The sequence below is a fragment of the Bubalus bubalis genome, chromosome 9 (genome assembly GCF_019923935.1).
Source record: "Bubalus bubalis isolate 160015118507 breed Murrah chromosome 9, NDDB_SH_1, whole genome shotgun sequence".
Classification (NCBI taxonomy): Eukaryota; Metazoa; Chordata; class Mammalia; order Artiodactyla; family Bovidae; genus Bubalus; species Bubalus bubalis.
In genome coordinates, this window is record NC_059165.1 from 96,365,625 (window position 1) to 96,380,923 (window position 15,299).

General features: G+C 51.9%; 1 protein-coding gene and 1 long non-coding RNA gene across 4 annotated transcripts; one reads left to right on the top strand and one right to left on the bottom strand.

Annotated features, from left to right (window-relative positions):
* Positions 1-72: 72 nt before the first annotated feature.
* Positions 73-10,849, bottom strand: ICAM1 (intercellular adhesion molecule 1). 3 transcript variants are annotated; one of them, XM_044948636.1, is made up of 8 exons: positions 10,692-10,819; positions 10,167-10,278; positions 8,435-8,695; positions 3,092-3,400; positions 2,442-2,723; positions 2,104-2,361; positions 1,728-1,976; positions 73-1,645 (listed from the first exon to the last, which is right to left on the bottom strand). In XM_044948636.1, exons 3-8 carry the CDS (start codon positions 8,451-8,453, stop codon positions 1,461-1,463), a joined length of 1,302 nt encoding a protein of 433 aa, XP_044804571.1. In that variant the 5' UTR covers positions 8,454-8,695; positions 10,167-10,278; positions 10,692-10,819; the 3' UTR covers positions 73-1,460. The 3 variants fall into 3 exon arrangements, with proteins under 3 accessions (XP_044804571.1, XP_006044506.3, XP_044804572.1); XM_006044444.3 differs by lacking the exon at positions 10,167-10,278 and having other exon boundaries at positions 10,692-10,849; XM_044948637.1 differs by lacking the exon at positions 10,167-10,278 and having other exon boundaries at positions 10,579-10,819.
* Positions 10,850-10,943: 94 nt separating this feature from the next.
* On the top strand, positions 10,944-13,519 carry LOC112586985. Its single transcript, XR_003111527.2, has 2 exons — positions 10,944-11,159; positions 12,774-13,519. It is a non-coding gene; the product is annotated as an uncharacterized LOC112586985 (long non-coding RNA).
* Positions 13,520-15,299: the final 1,780 nt, after the last annotated feature.

Genomic DNA, 15,299 nt, shown 5'->3' on the forward strand with positions numbered 1-15,299 from the left:
CCTTGCAGGATACACCCCACTCCCACAGCTTAACAAATGGACTCTCGACGCCATTCCAAACCAAACGTCATGTTTTTTTCTGGAGAGGGATTTTTTATTTTCACTAAAGTCTTCAAAGGCCCTAATAAGCCTCACATTTGGATTAGAGCCTGAGGGCTGGGCCTTAAACTTCCAGCCTTTTCTTGGAGCAGAAAGTGGGAAAACTGGTAGAAAGAGTTCCAGCTGGACATGACACCTCCCCTCAACTCACACAAGGCTGGGAGGATGAAACAGCTTTATTAGCACAGGGGAGAGTCTTCCCACGCTGGGAGGGGCTACTCCCAGGCCTCTCCTCCCGACTGCCTGCAGGACCCTCATCCCTGCAGGAATTCGGAACTGTGTGGTCCCACTGAGATGGAAACAGGAAGGGCAAGGCAGGGGCACAAAGGGGTTGGGCATTGTTTCATGTGACCCTGTGGTGTAGCTATGAAGGAGTGAGCACCGATATTTAGGCCTGCCACCAAGTGTCAGAATCCCATGGACAGAGAAGCCTGGGAGGCTACAGTCCATGGGTCACAAGAGTCGGACACATCTTAGTGACTAAACAACCAAGTGTCATTGTGAGCATTAGCAGAGATGCATATGGGTGGAGAGGTGTCTTAACAGAGGTCAGCGCTAATTCTGGGGTATAAAGGCTCAGTGGGTCATCTCTGGGCACGTCACCAGCAATACCCTATCATCATTACTCATCCCTTTCTGGGAGAAAGCAGCTTGGCCAATGGAGTGGGAAATCCTAGCCCCACTTAATCTTTTTGCCAGGCACTCTTGTGCAGTGCATAGCCCCAATAGTTGTACCTGACGACCCTGAATGAGATTCGACTGAGAGCTCCCTGAGGGCTGGAATCAATGTTCTTGTTTACAAAATTCTAGCCCCCATAGAAGGCACTCAATAAATAGCTAGTAGAAAAACCAGTGAATAAATATGTCATCATCAAGATCTGGGAACAGTCTGTGGACAGTAATGCCAGAGCTGGTTTCTGTTCAGGAAGTGTGGGGATTTGTGTTTCAATGCTGCATGTGTCTGAGCAGGGCTACATCTCTCTTTGGACTGTAGGACCTCAGCACACGCAGCAGGGGGTGAGTTTCAATGTTTCCCATTTGAGTGTCCCCATGCTGGAGGTAAGGGTCTCCATCACACAGCCTCCGGCCAAGTCAGACTTTGACATCCTTCAGTCTTGCCCTGAGTCTTGGCCCCTTCTTTTGTCTTAGTCCTGTGGCTCCAGGTCAGGTGTGAGGCCTGGGGGTCATAACTGTGCAGAGGCCATGACCCCACATGCTATTTGTCCTGACTGAGTCCTCTATTTGGTCCTCTGGCATCCAGGGAAGGTGGGTGTAGCTTAACGGCATGTGTCCACCATTGGTTGATGCAGCCCCATTTATCATGGCTTGGGGAGCTGAAGAAGTCCTATCCTGGGGTAGGCTCAGGGCGGCGTGGATTGTGCATTCAGTTTCAAGGCAGCCTCTTCTTGGGCCTTCCGGGCCTTCTGCAGCTCGTATTTCTGGATCTTCCGCTGGTAGTTATAGACATAACCGGCGGTGCCCAGAGCACCCAAGATGAGGGTCACAGCTACCACCGGAATGACAATGTCCAGGATATTCTGGCCATCTGTGGGGAGGACACAAGGCAGCAGTGAGCGTTGAGCTGGCCAAATTGCCCCTGCCCTGCCCATCCCAGAACTCGAACTCACGGAGCACGTTCAGGACCACTTCACGGGTGACTCTGCCACGAGCGCTGATGGCCCGACACAGGTAGGTGCCCGCCACCTCCCGCCTGACGGGCCTCAGGTCCCCGATGGGCAGTGAAGCCCCGTCCCCTTTCCGGCTACAGTTCAGCTTGGGGATTGGGTTCCCCCAGGCCTCGCACTTCAGGGTCTGTTCCGAGCCTTCCTGCCACGTCCAGTTTCCCAGGCAATCCTGCTGGTCTAGTCGGGGGCCGTCTGAAGAAACACAAGATTGGGGAGGGGGTCGGTAGGGGTGATGGTAGGCCTTGGAGGGCAGGAGCTCTTAGGGTCTTGGTGGTTGGGGCTTGGAACTTAGGGGTCATTGTCCAGCGGCCTCACTCACATAGGACATGGAGCTCCCGGGTCTGGTGTTTGTGGACCACCTGCCCAGCTATCTCCAGGGCAGCAGAGCAGGAGAAGTTTCTCCTGTGGTCGCTGGCACTGACGTTCAGCTTTATTTGGGCCCTCGGACCCAGAGGCTCAGCTGAGACTCCTCTCTTCAGGGTCACCACAGCTCCATCACGGGTCACACATTCCACAGTCACAGTAGTCCATTCTGAGGCCTCAGGCGGGCTCAGGGTCAGGGTGGGAGGCGGGAAGCCTGGAAGTGAGACACACAGTGAGCCCCACCCCTGGCATTAGCCCCAGCCTCTTGGAAGGCTCACTTGGGTTTCTACTTACTGTAGACAATCACGCTCTCTCGCGTCCTCCGGCCCTCCTCTCCCAGACTCACTGAACACTTCAAGGAATGGTTGCCCTCCTCATTTTCCTCTATCCAGGCCTTGGCCAAGACAGAGTCACCATCGTACGTGATATTGGATTCCAGTTTCTGGTCCCCCAGCACCAGGTAGATGTTAGCGTCCGAGGCTGGGAACAGTCCATCCAGCGTGCAATTCACTGGCCACCGTGAGCCTACTTCCACAATCGGGGGGACCTCAAGGTGCGGGTTAGTCGATGGCAGGACTGGCGAGACAGAGCCGGTGTAAACAGGGGGGCAGACAGACATCCTGAAGCCCTCTCCCGGGCCATTTCCATCCCCCCGCCTGGAACGCCCTCTTCCAGGGAAACTGGCTGGGTCACTCTTGTTTCAGGACACATGTACCACTTGCCCTGGGTCACAGCCTTTCCAGATCATCCTTCAGTGCAGGCACCCAGCCCAGAACATTCCACCCCAGTGGCCAAGAAGATGCTCTTCCCAGAAGCCTTTGCAATCAAGGTTGCCACTTTCTCAACAGCCCCATGGCCAGGGGCCTCCCCTTCCCAGGGACCCCGCATCCCAAGCAAGAAATCCCCCTCAGTCCATCTTCTCTGCTGGCTCCCCAGTGCCTCACCATAGGTCTGGAGCTTCCTGGGGGCCGAGGTGTTCTGAAAGAGTTCCAGCCCTTGTGACCGCAGGTCCAGTTCCCAGCGGCAAGAGAAATTGGTGCCATGGTCCTCTCTTCTCGGCCGCACCGTGAACATGACCTTGGCGGGCTCCCCCTTTCCCACGGGCTGCCGGCCCAGCTCCTCCTCCCCTCGGAGCAACACCACGGAGAGGTGGTCCCGGGGGGCCCCGCCAGACACCTGGCAGCTCAGGTTGAGTTCTTCACCCACAGGCTGCCAGATGGGCAGGGGAGCCAGCTCCACGCGCTCCGGGAACCCTGCAGGGGAAAGGGGTGTTATGTGAACAGGACAGGCTGGCTGCCTGCTCACAGCGGGTGTGCTGGGGCCCTGGACACACCTGCTCCAGGAACCTCACCACTTTTTCCCCACAACACTCCCCAAACCACCTAAGCCAGATCGGAATGTTAAGAGCTTCAGGATAACCTGGTGAGACATCCCCAAGTGGTTGTGAAGGAGGCAAAACAACTCTTTATTCACTGCAGCATCTGAGAGTCACAAGTGGGAAAGAAACTTAAAGGCTATTGCCAGGAGTCCCAGCAAATAAATACAGTACATTTAAGCTGCCCAGTCTCTAGACTTTGCTATAAAAAGAAAAAACAAACAAAAAACTTCTGTTCTTCCTTCTCTCTTTGGCCATATTTTTCTGCATAGCATCTCTCACCTCTGAGGTACAAAATCATCGACTGAGTTCATTTGTTTCTCTATTATTCCTGCCATGGAATGTTGGTCCAGGAGGGCAGGAATCTTTTTTTTGTTCCCTGTTTTACTGTTGGCACATGGGAGGTGCTCTGTGTTTGTAGAAAGAATGAGGTTGGAGTACCCACACCTATTCGAGGCCTTTCGGAAGCCTGCTTTTGAAGGTTCCTAAATAAACTGTCTGATCCCCTGAAATGTCAAAAATGTGAGAACAACCCACAGATGCTCAAAAAAAAATACCCCCAAGTATCCCCTGAAACCACCATCTGTGGGCAAGGTATTCACAGGCCAGGGTCTCCATTCTGCATGAGGTTAAGAATTCCAAGCCTGGATCTTCCTGCCAGTGGAAATTGCCAGCATTAGCTGTGGCTTAGCATTGAGAGCCCCCTGCTCCACCCTAGACTCCCCAAGGAGAGGTCTTGAGGCTTCCCACTCCTAGTCCCTTCTCAAGTGGCCCTGAAATGTTACTTAAACAGCAGTGATGTTGGGAGTTGGTTTTGGGACATGAGTTTACCTTCTCCCCAGATTGCCAACCCCCTGAACAAAGCAAACTTTCCTTTTCCAACCAAAAAAAGAAAAAGCAGAGATCTTAACATGTTAGGAGCCTAGAGTTGATTCCTAGCTTTTCTGCTTCTTTGCTATGGGTTATGGGGGAGTGACTTTGCCACTGAACAGTCCAAGCCCTTGTGGCTATAGAAACCAAGCCTCAGTTTTCTAAGCTGTAAGCTGGGACTAATGAAGGTAGGAGTAATATTATTATTTTTTAGGACTATTATTAATCCACTTCAGAAATTGAGAGAGTGACTGTAAATGGGCATGAGGTTAATTTTAAGGTGAGGGATATGACAGATATATTCTTAAAGTAGATTGTGGTTGTGCACTTCTATAAATACACCAAAGTTCATTGCATTGTACATTAAAAGCTGTTAAAAAAGAGGGGGTGAGAAAACCCCCAGACATTCAACTCTTACTTCTGACCATCTGTTGCAAACCCTTGCTTGCAGAGCTGAAGGCCTCCTCAGACCACAGTCCCCAAATGGGACTCACATCTGCAAGCCTAGCTCGTTGCCCGGAAAGCCAGACTGGGCCAAGAGGTCTGTTCCACCGGTAGCTCTCCTTGACTCCCCATCTTTAGTCCCAAACTGAGTCCTGATTACTCCACCCTTCAGATGTTTGTCGGCCCTCCCTTCTTGTACGTGTCACTGCCCATGAGATGTGTGACCTGGATTGGGTCCACCGCCAGCTGCTCTCTGGCTTCCTCTAAGTTCAGCCCTCTGCTCTAGATCCCTGGCCTGCTTACACATCCTCCATGGCTCCCTATTTCCCAAAGGAGAAATCTCAGCTTCACAGCCTGGCAGTCGAGGTCCTGCCAGACTCAGCTCCAGTGACACTGATCTTTTGAGAGTCAATCCCTCTGGTTTCCCCAATCCCAGGCTGTTTGTTTCTCCACTCCAAACCTTTGCCCAGTCTGCTCCTTCTGACTAGAATGCCTGTCTTTACCAACTCCTACACATCCTACAAAGCCCAGCTAGGGCTTCCCTCCTGCAGGAATTACAACTCCTTCTAGAGAAAGCTCAGCCACCCAGAGATGCTCTCTTGTCTTTCCACTGGTGGTGGGGCAAGACCAAGCTACAGTGTCTCCTAGGTGATGCCTTGCTACTGGGCACGCCCATCTGTTCCATTTCACAGAGGTGAAAACTAAGGTGAAGTCTGGAACCCAAAGAAGGAGAAGCGTAGTACTGCAAGGACTCAAACCTGGCGGGAGGGGCTTTCAACTCTCAGGCCGAGAGGCAGACAGTTCTGTGAGGACATTTCTGGGTGGGGGTGTGGTTTCAGAGGCCACTGGGAATGTTTGGGGACTTCCCTCACTTGGCTAGCTGCTGCTCAAACATCCTTCAAACCAGAAACAAACCTGATATTTACCCCAAAGCTTCTTTGACACAGGTACTGTGAAGGCAGAATGTCCTTCAGGCCTCACTGCATCATTAAATCCTTCCAAGGAGGTTTCAAGTGAAAATCAATCAGGAGCCATGGGTTTCCCCCTCGCTCCCCCACACCGGGGTCACCCAGTTAGTGAGGACCCTACTGGGACTAGGGGTTTCCCAGGTGGCTCAGTGGTAAAGAATCCACCTGCCAATGTAGGAGACAGTGGATGCTTGTTCAAACCCTGGTCAGGAAGATCCCCTAGAGTAGGAAGCAGTAATCATTCCAGTATTCTTGCCTATAGAATCCCATGAACAGAGGAGCCTGGCAGGCTACAGTCCACGGGGCCGCAAAGAGTTGGACACGACTGAACACACACACACACACATATGCTAGACTAGAACCCAAGGCTGTCTAATCCCAAGGCAAGTAGGCCAGTCTTCTTTCTTTCCTCCTTTTTTATTTTCTTCTGTTTTAATTTGAAATTCATGTCTCTATTTCTTTACCAACTCAGCTATCAGGGAAGCCCAAATGAATAATATAGTATCCATGGAATTCTCCAAGCCAGAATACTGGGGTGGGTAGCCTTTCCCTTCTCCAGGGGATCTTCCCAACCCAGGGATAGAACCCAGGTCTCCTGCATTGCAGGCGGATTCGTTTTTCCAGTAGTCATGTATGGATGTGAGAACTGTACCATAAAGAAAGCTGAGCACTGAAGAATTGATGCTTTTGAACTGTGGTGTTGGAGAAGACTCTTGACAGTCCCTTGGACTGCAAGGAGATCAAACCAGTCAATCCTAAAGGAAATCAGTCCTGAATTTTCACTGGAAGGACTGATGCTGAAGCTGAAACTCCAACACTTTGGCCACCTGATTCGAAGAACTGACTCACTGGAAAAGACCCTGATGCTGGGAAAGATTGAAGGCAGAAGGAGAAGGGGAAGACAGAGGATGAGATGGTTGGATGGCACCACCGACTCAATGGCCATGAGTTTGAGCAAGCTCCGGGAGTTGATGATGCACAGGGAAGCCTGGAGTGCTGTAGTCTACGGGGTTGCAAAGAGTTGGACATGACTGAGAGACTGAACTGAACTGAACTGATTTATTGCTTATATTCATGTTAATTCACCATCACATGTCAAAATGCCCAAAGGAAACAAAAGGTACACAGAGAAAACTAGACCCCCTGCCCTCTCCCAGAGGCCCCCAGCTTCTCTGCTCACAGCCAGCTATTATTCTCATTTACTGTGTTTCCTCTCAGGGCTCTTTAATGCAGAAACACAGTCTTCCTCACCTAGCCCCTGTGGCTCTCTAACACTGGGACAGGTGTACTACTGATTCTGGACAGGACCTTACTTCTTTTGAACTTGACAGTACACCTGGGAGTTTCCATCTCATTCTTATTTTAAAAACATTTTTAATTGTTATACTAAGAAGCAGAAAACCATAAAAAAGTAAATGTGCAGGTTAATATAACTGCTTTAAGGTTAGGACTCTTGTAAATACTACTCAAGATAGAATTTTTTTAGTCACCCCAGAAGTCCCCTAAATGCCCCCATCAACCACTAGCACTCTCTCTCTGCTAGAGTGACCACTACCCCACCTAAAAAGATGGAAACAAGCCAAATGGCCATCAACTAATGGGTAGATAAAATGTTCTACATCCATACGATAAAATATTATTTAGCCATAAAAGGAATTAAGTACTAATACATGCTGCAACATGGATAAACCTTGAACAGTTTGATAAGTGAAAGAAGCCAGATACACTGGTCCACACACTCCATGATCCATGTAAAGGAAATGTCCAGAATAGGAAAACACAGAAACAGAAAGCAGACTAGTGATTGCCAGGGGTTGGGGAGAGCGGTCTCCTTCTTTTATACAGTTGCATACTATTCCAGATCAAACTGCTTTCTTTCCCCAGTTCCCTATATTCGAGTGGCTTGCAAACTTTTGTGCGTCCTGATCAAGCCACAGTGAATAACCCTGCCCCCTCTCAGTTCCCTCATGGGTAGGACCATCTATAGGCCCAATTCCCAGGAATGGGCTTCTCTATCAAAGGACCCCCTTATGTGACATTTTTGAAGACTGTTGCCCCCTCACCCACTGGAAGTTGTGCTTTTTGTGCCCCTACACTGTCAGCAATGTCCTAGGATTACCTGCTTCCCCACACTCTTGCCAACACAGCTGTTATCAATTCTCTGGATTGTTGCCAATAAGTGAAAAGTGTCATCTCAGGGCTAATTTTAATTCTCATCTTTTTTTTTTCCCCCTTTGGCCAAGCTGTGAGGCTTGCAGGATCATAGATCTCAGGGATTGAACCCAGTCCAAGGTAGTGAAATCCCGGAATCCTAACCACTGCCGGGAAACCCCCGGCATCTTTTTCTAAAGAGTCAGATCTACGACTTTGTCATCTGTTTAAAGAGGCCTAGAGAGCCAGCATTCTTGAATGTTCTGATTCTCTGACCATACTCCAAAGGCACGCCCAAGGAAGTTCAAGGAAGAGTTCCAGACCAACAATGAGACTTTCCGAAGATAGACCCCCTGCTCTTCAGTGAGACCCTGCCTTCACCCACCAAGTCATAAAGGTTGTTCCAATCTGCTGGGGACTCCCCTGTCCGCCTCCCCAACACAGTCTGCCTAGTCCAGGCCCTGGACCCAGCCACTCACAGTATACGGTGAGGTTCATCGAAGCTATTTTCTGTTCCTTGTGACAGTTTGAGTAGCAAAACAGCTCGATGTCTTCTTGCACATCACGCAGTTGAAAAGCCTTCCAGGTGTCCCCACGGCCCACTTCCTCCTTGGTTAATACAGTCTCTAGGCCAAATGTTGTCTTTTGGTCACAGGAGATACTGCAGTTGACCGTCAGGGAGTCTCCACGGGGTATGATGGCTTTTGAAGGATGTATTGATATTCCGGCACCTCCAGGCTCTGGAATCAAAAGGCGGGGTGGTCAGGCATGACAGCTGGGGCTCATCAATATTACTGCATTCAGTCCGTGCTGGGGACACAGCATTGAACAAGACAAAACTCTGCCTTCAGTGTGGGAGCCAGAAAAATTCATGAGCAAACAACATAATTAACAACTGATGCTGACAAGGGTTTTGGCAAAAACAAAATGGGATGAGAGAACAGGCAGTGCCTTGGTGACTGGGGAATATGTGAGCAGAGATTGGGATGAAGAGCGGAAGCAAGCCATTCCAGAGAAAAGGAAAATGACCTCCAGGAACAGCAAGTACAGAGGTCCTGAGGCAGGGTGGCTGGAACAGAGTAAGGGATAAGTTGCGGGGAAACAGGGTCAAGAGGATCATGCAGGCAGTGTTAAGCCATGCCAGGGTTGTGGTCTTCATTCTGAGGAACTTCTGAGCAGACGTGGAGGATTTTAGCAAAAGAGGGGCATGAAGTCAGTGTATGTTTCAATCCCAAGAGGTCAAGGGGAGGGAGCCAGCCCTTCAGGGGTAAAGGGGCTCCAATCAGGCTGGTCCCCACTCCCTTGGACAAGTGGTTTCCCCTCCCTGGGCCTCACTTTCCTCTATCTATAAAGTGGGCAAATACAGTCACCACAACTTCCGCTGACACAAGCAACTCCTAGCACAGGGCAGGTAGGCAGTGGGTGCAGATAAAAAGAGGCAGTCTGTTCTGATGAGCTCCCTCAGACCATGGCACTTTCAAAGCTGAAAAAATGTCTCTCTGAGCCCATCTATCCTACTCGCCACCCCCCCCCCCAAAAAAAAAAAAAAGATTTCTGCCTTCAACTTTGGGTCTACTCCATCTGGGATGGAGGGAAACATCAGCTCTTTGAACTCTCCAAGGGTGATTCTGGAATCCTTCCCATTTCAGAAGGAAATTTTGAGATCGGAAGGGATGCTGGGCCTTCCCAGGTGGTAAAGAATCCGCCTGCCAGAGCAAGAGATCCAGGTTCAATCCCTGGGTTGGGAAGATCCCCTGGAGGAGAAAATGGCAACCCGCTCCAGTATTCTTGCCCGGAAATCCCATGGACAGAGGAGCCTGGTGAGCCCTACACACGAAGGGAGGTTACTCAGCTATAAAGGGGTAGACTCCAGATTAGAGTCGGAATTAGAACTCTTCGTTGAGCTGGTAACCACGGTGTGGATTTTTCACACTCCTGCTTTTCGAAGTGGCCAGCATTTGAGACCAGCTGTCCCGCTTCTCCTGGGCTTCCCCGGTAGCTCAGCAGTAAAGAATCTGCCTGCAATGCAGGAGCCGAAGGAGACACGGGTTCCAGTGTCCCAACCCAGGAGACTGGGTTGGGAATTCAATATTCTTGCCTGGAGAATTCCATGGATAGAAGAGCCTGGCAGGCTACAGTCCATGGGGTGGCAAAGAGTTGGACACGACTGAAAGAACTTAGCACAGCACACAGCACAGTTCCCCTTCTCACCTTCCTCCTAGCTGGAGGTGAGGAAGGGCTGCAGGGGCATCCCACTTCTCAACCTCTGCTCTCTGGGCAAGTCAGCTCTGGAATTCCCCTGAGCAGAGTCCTGGACTTCCCCCTAGGGACACGGGGTGAGGAACAGAATGTGCATCGCGGGGTGGGGGAGGGGGGTTCCAGTCTACCTAAAGGTCGGGGCGTGTGTCTACACCGTCAGACCACCTCCTGGGGCCAGGACACAACCACTGCGAGGTGGCCACTGTTAAACGTCTCCATTTTACAGCGGAAAACCTGTAGATCCTAGGGAGGGGCAATCCGCAGTCGGAGAGCACAGGACAGAGCCAAGAAGGGTCTGGATGGGAACCCTCGGCTGCTGACTTTCAATCGGTGCCTCTAGCCCCAACTTCCCAGAAACACTGACCTAAGTACGAATGGCCTTATTCCCAGCCGGTCGGGAGCCGGTCCTCCCACGGCTTCAGGGCGCACCTCGGATCCCGAAAGCTGGCTCGACGGCAGCCCTCACCCCTGACTCACCTGGGAGCAGAGTCCCGAGCAGGGCCACGAGCGCAAGCTGTGCTGCAGGGGCGGCGCCGGGAGCCATCGCAGGCGGAGGCGGGGCGGACCAGCTGGGGCGGAGGCGCGCGGCTAAGACTGTGGCGCCCAGGGCTTCGCGGGTCCATTTATACCTCTGGGCTGGCCGAGGGGGGCCAAGGGGGCGGTGCTTCCCGGAAACCTCATGCTTTCCCCTCCGGAACAAGGGCCCTGGCATTTCCGGATGGAGAGGGTGCCTGGCCGAAGTCACCGGGTATGTCCCCCCTCGGTGGCCGCTCAACACCGGAATTTCCGAATTCAAGTCCTGAGGGCTGCCTGGCGGCAGCAACCAAAAAAGAACCCGGGGAAGGCTCCCGGAGCTAGGGTTCCTGTCCCCGGGCCAGGCTAACCTTGATTTTGCGTTTACACTGCGCTAAGAGCTTTATTGGATCCTGCCAACCACCCTGGACGGTAGGTACTGTTATCGTGTCCCTTCCACGGAGGGGTAGACTGAGGCTTCCAGCTTCGAGGGCATTCGAACTCAAGTCTAATTCCCCAGCACAAGCAGGCCTCTAATCGAGTGGACCGTCCCTCGCTTCGGTGGGGGCCCAGGATCCTCCTGGGGCGCTCTCGATCACGGGTGCCCCTGCCCTAAGGGGCAAGTACCCACCCAGATGACACCGAGATTTCTCGAGAAGCGACTGCAGCAGGCCCAGGCACTTCCAGGCGCCTGTGAACCCTGGAGGGGAAGACTCAAGGCGCATCACATCCGGGGCGCTGCATCCCCCACGGATGGGCGCCCTTACTCCCCTACTCATCGCTTCCCCTTTCGGCCTGGACCTCGGCCACTGGGGCGTCTTTACAGCTTCCAGGAAAAAAAAAAAGGAAGCCTCGTGGTCCTGACGCAGCGAGTTGCTGTTCCCAGGCTCCGCGGGGAAACTGAGGCCAAAGACCTTGACCGGGGCGGGGAGCGGGGGCGCTCGAACCCGTGCCCTCGGCAGGGAAACTGAGGTAGCTCCCAGGCCCGGAATGGGGGAGGAGAGGGGACGCTCAAACTCCCGCCCTCTGCGCGCAGCTTCTGAAACTCCAACCCCAGGTGCCAGCACTAAATCTGTGCGGGTGTTCGCCCGGGCTTGTTCTATTTACATTTGTAGGGAGAGGGCGCGGGATGCTGGGAGGTCCGGCGCTGCGCATTTAAGCTGCTCGCACGCCATCGCCCCCCGCTTCAGGCCTCGCCTGCGCGGGTCATCCACAAACTCTGCAACCGCCCCTTCAAGGCTGGGGATCCTGGAGTCTCCAAGCGCGGAGCCCAGCCGCCTAAGGCTTCCTGTTGTGGAGCACGCGCTTCGTCGCCATGGAGACCAGAGAAAGGCCAAGAAGGTCGCGCGGCAGACGGGGAAGGGAGGATCATTCAGCGACGCTCGAGCCCTTCCCCCGGGGAAGGGGCTGCGAGTCACTGCCCAGCCAGAAAAGCTTTCCTCGCTGCTCCCAGATTGTTCCTAAGGAATTTCCACGGGGATCTTTCTTCTTAAGGGTGGAGAGTGCTGAATTCCCGCCCCAAACGGCCTGGGAAAAGGTGCCGAGTGGGGACCGGGGACGTCCCTCGGAAGGTCTGGGAAAATCCTCCGCTGGGGTCACTTTCCGGCGGGTTTTTAGCAAGTTCAGATCATTGTTTATTTTGGCCCCAGCCCCAAGTGTGCGAGCGGAGAGCTCCCCCGCGCGGCCCAAGTTTTACGGAGGTTTCAGTTCAGTTCAGTTCAGTTCAGTCGCTCAGTCGTGTCCGATTCTTTGCGACCCGATGAATCACAGCACGCCAGGCCTCCGTGTCCGTCACCAACTCCCGGAGTTCACTCAAACTCACGTCCATCGAGTCGGTGATGCCATCCATCCATCTCATCTTAAGTATGAAGTATTATTGATTTACAGTGTTGTGTCATTCTCTGCTGTACAGCAAAGTGACTCAGTTATACACATATGCATATTTTTATGCATTAAGTATGAGGTGGCCAAAGTATTGGAGTTTCAGCTTTAGCATCAGTCCTTCCAATGTTTAAAAACCGTAAACCGTGGTTCTTCCTTCTCTAGCGCCACAGTGGCTTAAACAGTGTTGACAGCCTAGAGTGTGGACTCCCTGGTTGCTCAGTGATAAGAAATCCACCTGCCAATGGAGGGGACACAGATTAGATCTCTGATTTGAGAAGACGCCACATGCCTCGGAGCAACTAACCCCATGCACCACAACTACTGAGCCTGTGCTCTAGAGCCTGGGAGCCACAACTGAGTCCCCGTCCTACAACTACAGAAGCCCAAGCGCCCTAGAGCCTGTGCTCCACACGGAGAAAAGCCACTTCAAGGAGAAGCCAGTGAACTGCAACTAGAGAGTAGCCCTCATTCTCCACAACTAGAGAAAAGCCCACACAGCAGAGAAGACCCAGCACAGTGAAAAACAAAAAGAAAATTTAAAGAACCTACTGTGTGCCAGGCATCATTCCAGGTGCTGGGGGCACAGTAATGAACAGAAGAGACCAAAATTCCTGCCATCATGCAGAGATCGTTATTAAAAGTAGGAGCAACAGAAACAAAAATAAAATACATAAAGGGACTTCCCTGGTGGGCCACTGGCTAAGATTCCACTGTCCAAAAGCCCCAGCCCAGGTTCCATCCCTGGTCAGGGAACTAGATCCCATGTGGCATCACTAAGAGTTCACATGCCTCAACTAAAGATTCCCCAAGTGGAAGTAGAAGATGGAGGATCACCCAAGCAACAACTAAGACTCAACACAGATAAATAAATGCATAAATGTTTAAAAAATAAAACATATGGAGACGTAGCTTGTGCTTGGTGCTAAGAAAAAAATAAAACAGGGAAGGGAATAGGAAATGTGAGGGTTTAGAAAACTCTAAATAGAGCATCCTGGGAAAGACTGAGAAGGTGATACTGAACCAGGATAGAGGGAGGTGAGGAGTGAATCCTGATTATATCAGGGAAGGAATGTACCAGGCAAAGTACACTGGATGTGCAAAGGCCCTGAGGTAGGAATTGACTTAAGGAAAAGCCAGGAGGCTGCTGTTGCTGGAGTGCAGGGAGGGAGGGAATTGGGGGAGAGGCGGGCAGGGAGGGAATGGATAGAACATGGGCTGGGGAAAACTTTGGCTTTTCCTCTAAGTGAAGTGGGAGCTGTGGAGGGTTCTGAGCAGAGGGGAGACACCCCTGACTCAGGCATACATACAGGTACCCTCCTGAGACAGCAGGAGCTACAGTGTGTGTAGGGGAGGTTTGGTGGAGGACAGGGTGGATTCAGGAAACCGGGAGCAATGATGGAGCCTGGAGTGGGCCATGGAGACTGGAGACATGGTCCAATTTGGCATTCAGTTTGGCAGCAAGCACATTGAACTTCTGGGACTTGGAAGCAGGGCAGATTCAAGGTCAGCTCCTTGTCCTGCTCTGATATCCTGTGAGGGTGGAGGGCCATTTCCTGAGATGAGGATGGGATGATAATGAGGGACAGTTTGGCAGAAGAAACTTGCACTCTCTGTCTGCATTCCCTTTGTGCTTTCTTGAAAGAAAGGGAAGCAGATGCTCCCCCATCCCCTTTCCACAGCCACCAGGAAGGGCAGGGCTTCCTCCAGGGTGCCAGGCAGTCTCAGGAAGGGAGGAATGGCTCCAGTGCAGACCAGAGGCTGTGCACCACAGCAGAAGTACCCAAACCCCACTCTAGGTACTGTGCCTGCTCGGAACTCATCCTGAGCTCAGGTGTGACCACCTTGCTGTTCCCTTGAACTGGAATTCACTTCCTCTCATCCCTGATGGAGCCAGCCCTTTCTTGGGGTCTCAGCTTCCACTTACAACATTTTCAGAGGACATCCCTGGTGGTACAGTGGATCAGAATCTGCCTGTCAATGTAGGGGACAATGGTTCCTTCCCTAGTCCAGGAAGATCCCACATGCCTCAGAGCATTTAAGCCCATGCACCACAACTACTGAGCCCAAGTGCTGCAGCTACTGAAGCCTTCACACCTAGAGCCTGAGCTCCACAACAAGAGGAGCCCCTGCAATGAGAAGCCGGTTCTCGCCAACTAGAAAAATATGCAAGCAGTAACGAAGACCCAGCGCAACTATAGATAAATAAATACATTCAGTCACTCAGTCGTGTCCAACTCTTTGCGACCTCATGGACTGCAGCATGCCAGGCTTCCCTGTCCATCACCAACTGCCAGAGTTTGCTCAAACTCATGTCCACTGAGTTGGTGATGCCATCCAACCATCTCATCCTCTGTCCTCCCCTTCTCCTCCTGCTTTCAATCTTTCCCAGAATCAGAGAAGTTTTTTTTGCTTTTTTTTTTTTTTAAAAAAAACCTTTTCCCAATGCTCCTCTGGCCCCTTCCATCCTGGGCTACAGCCTAATCATTTCTTGTCACTTGCTCTAATGGTTTCATTACTGAAACTCATTCACTGGTTGAAATTCTTTTGACTGACTTGATTATATCACTTCCATTTGCATGAGTGCCAGAAGGCCAGGGAATCTCTCAGCCTCAGCACCTGAATCAACGTCCAATCATTAGAGGCAGACGGTCAATAGTATTGGTTGAATGAATGAACTTCACTTATTCT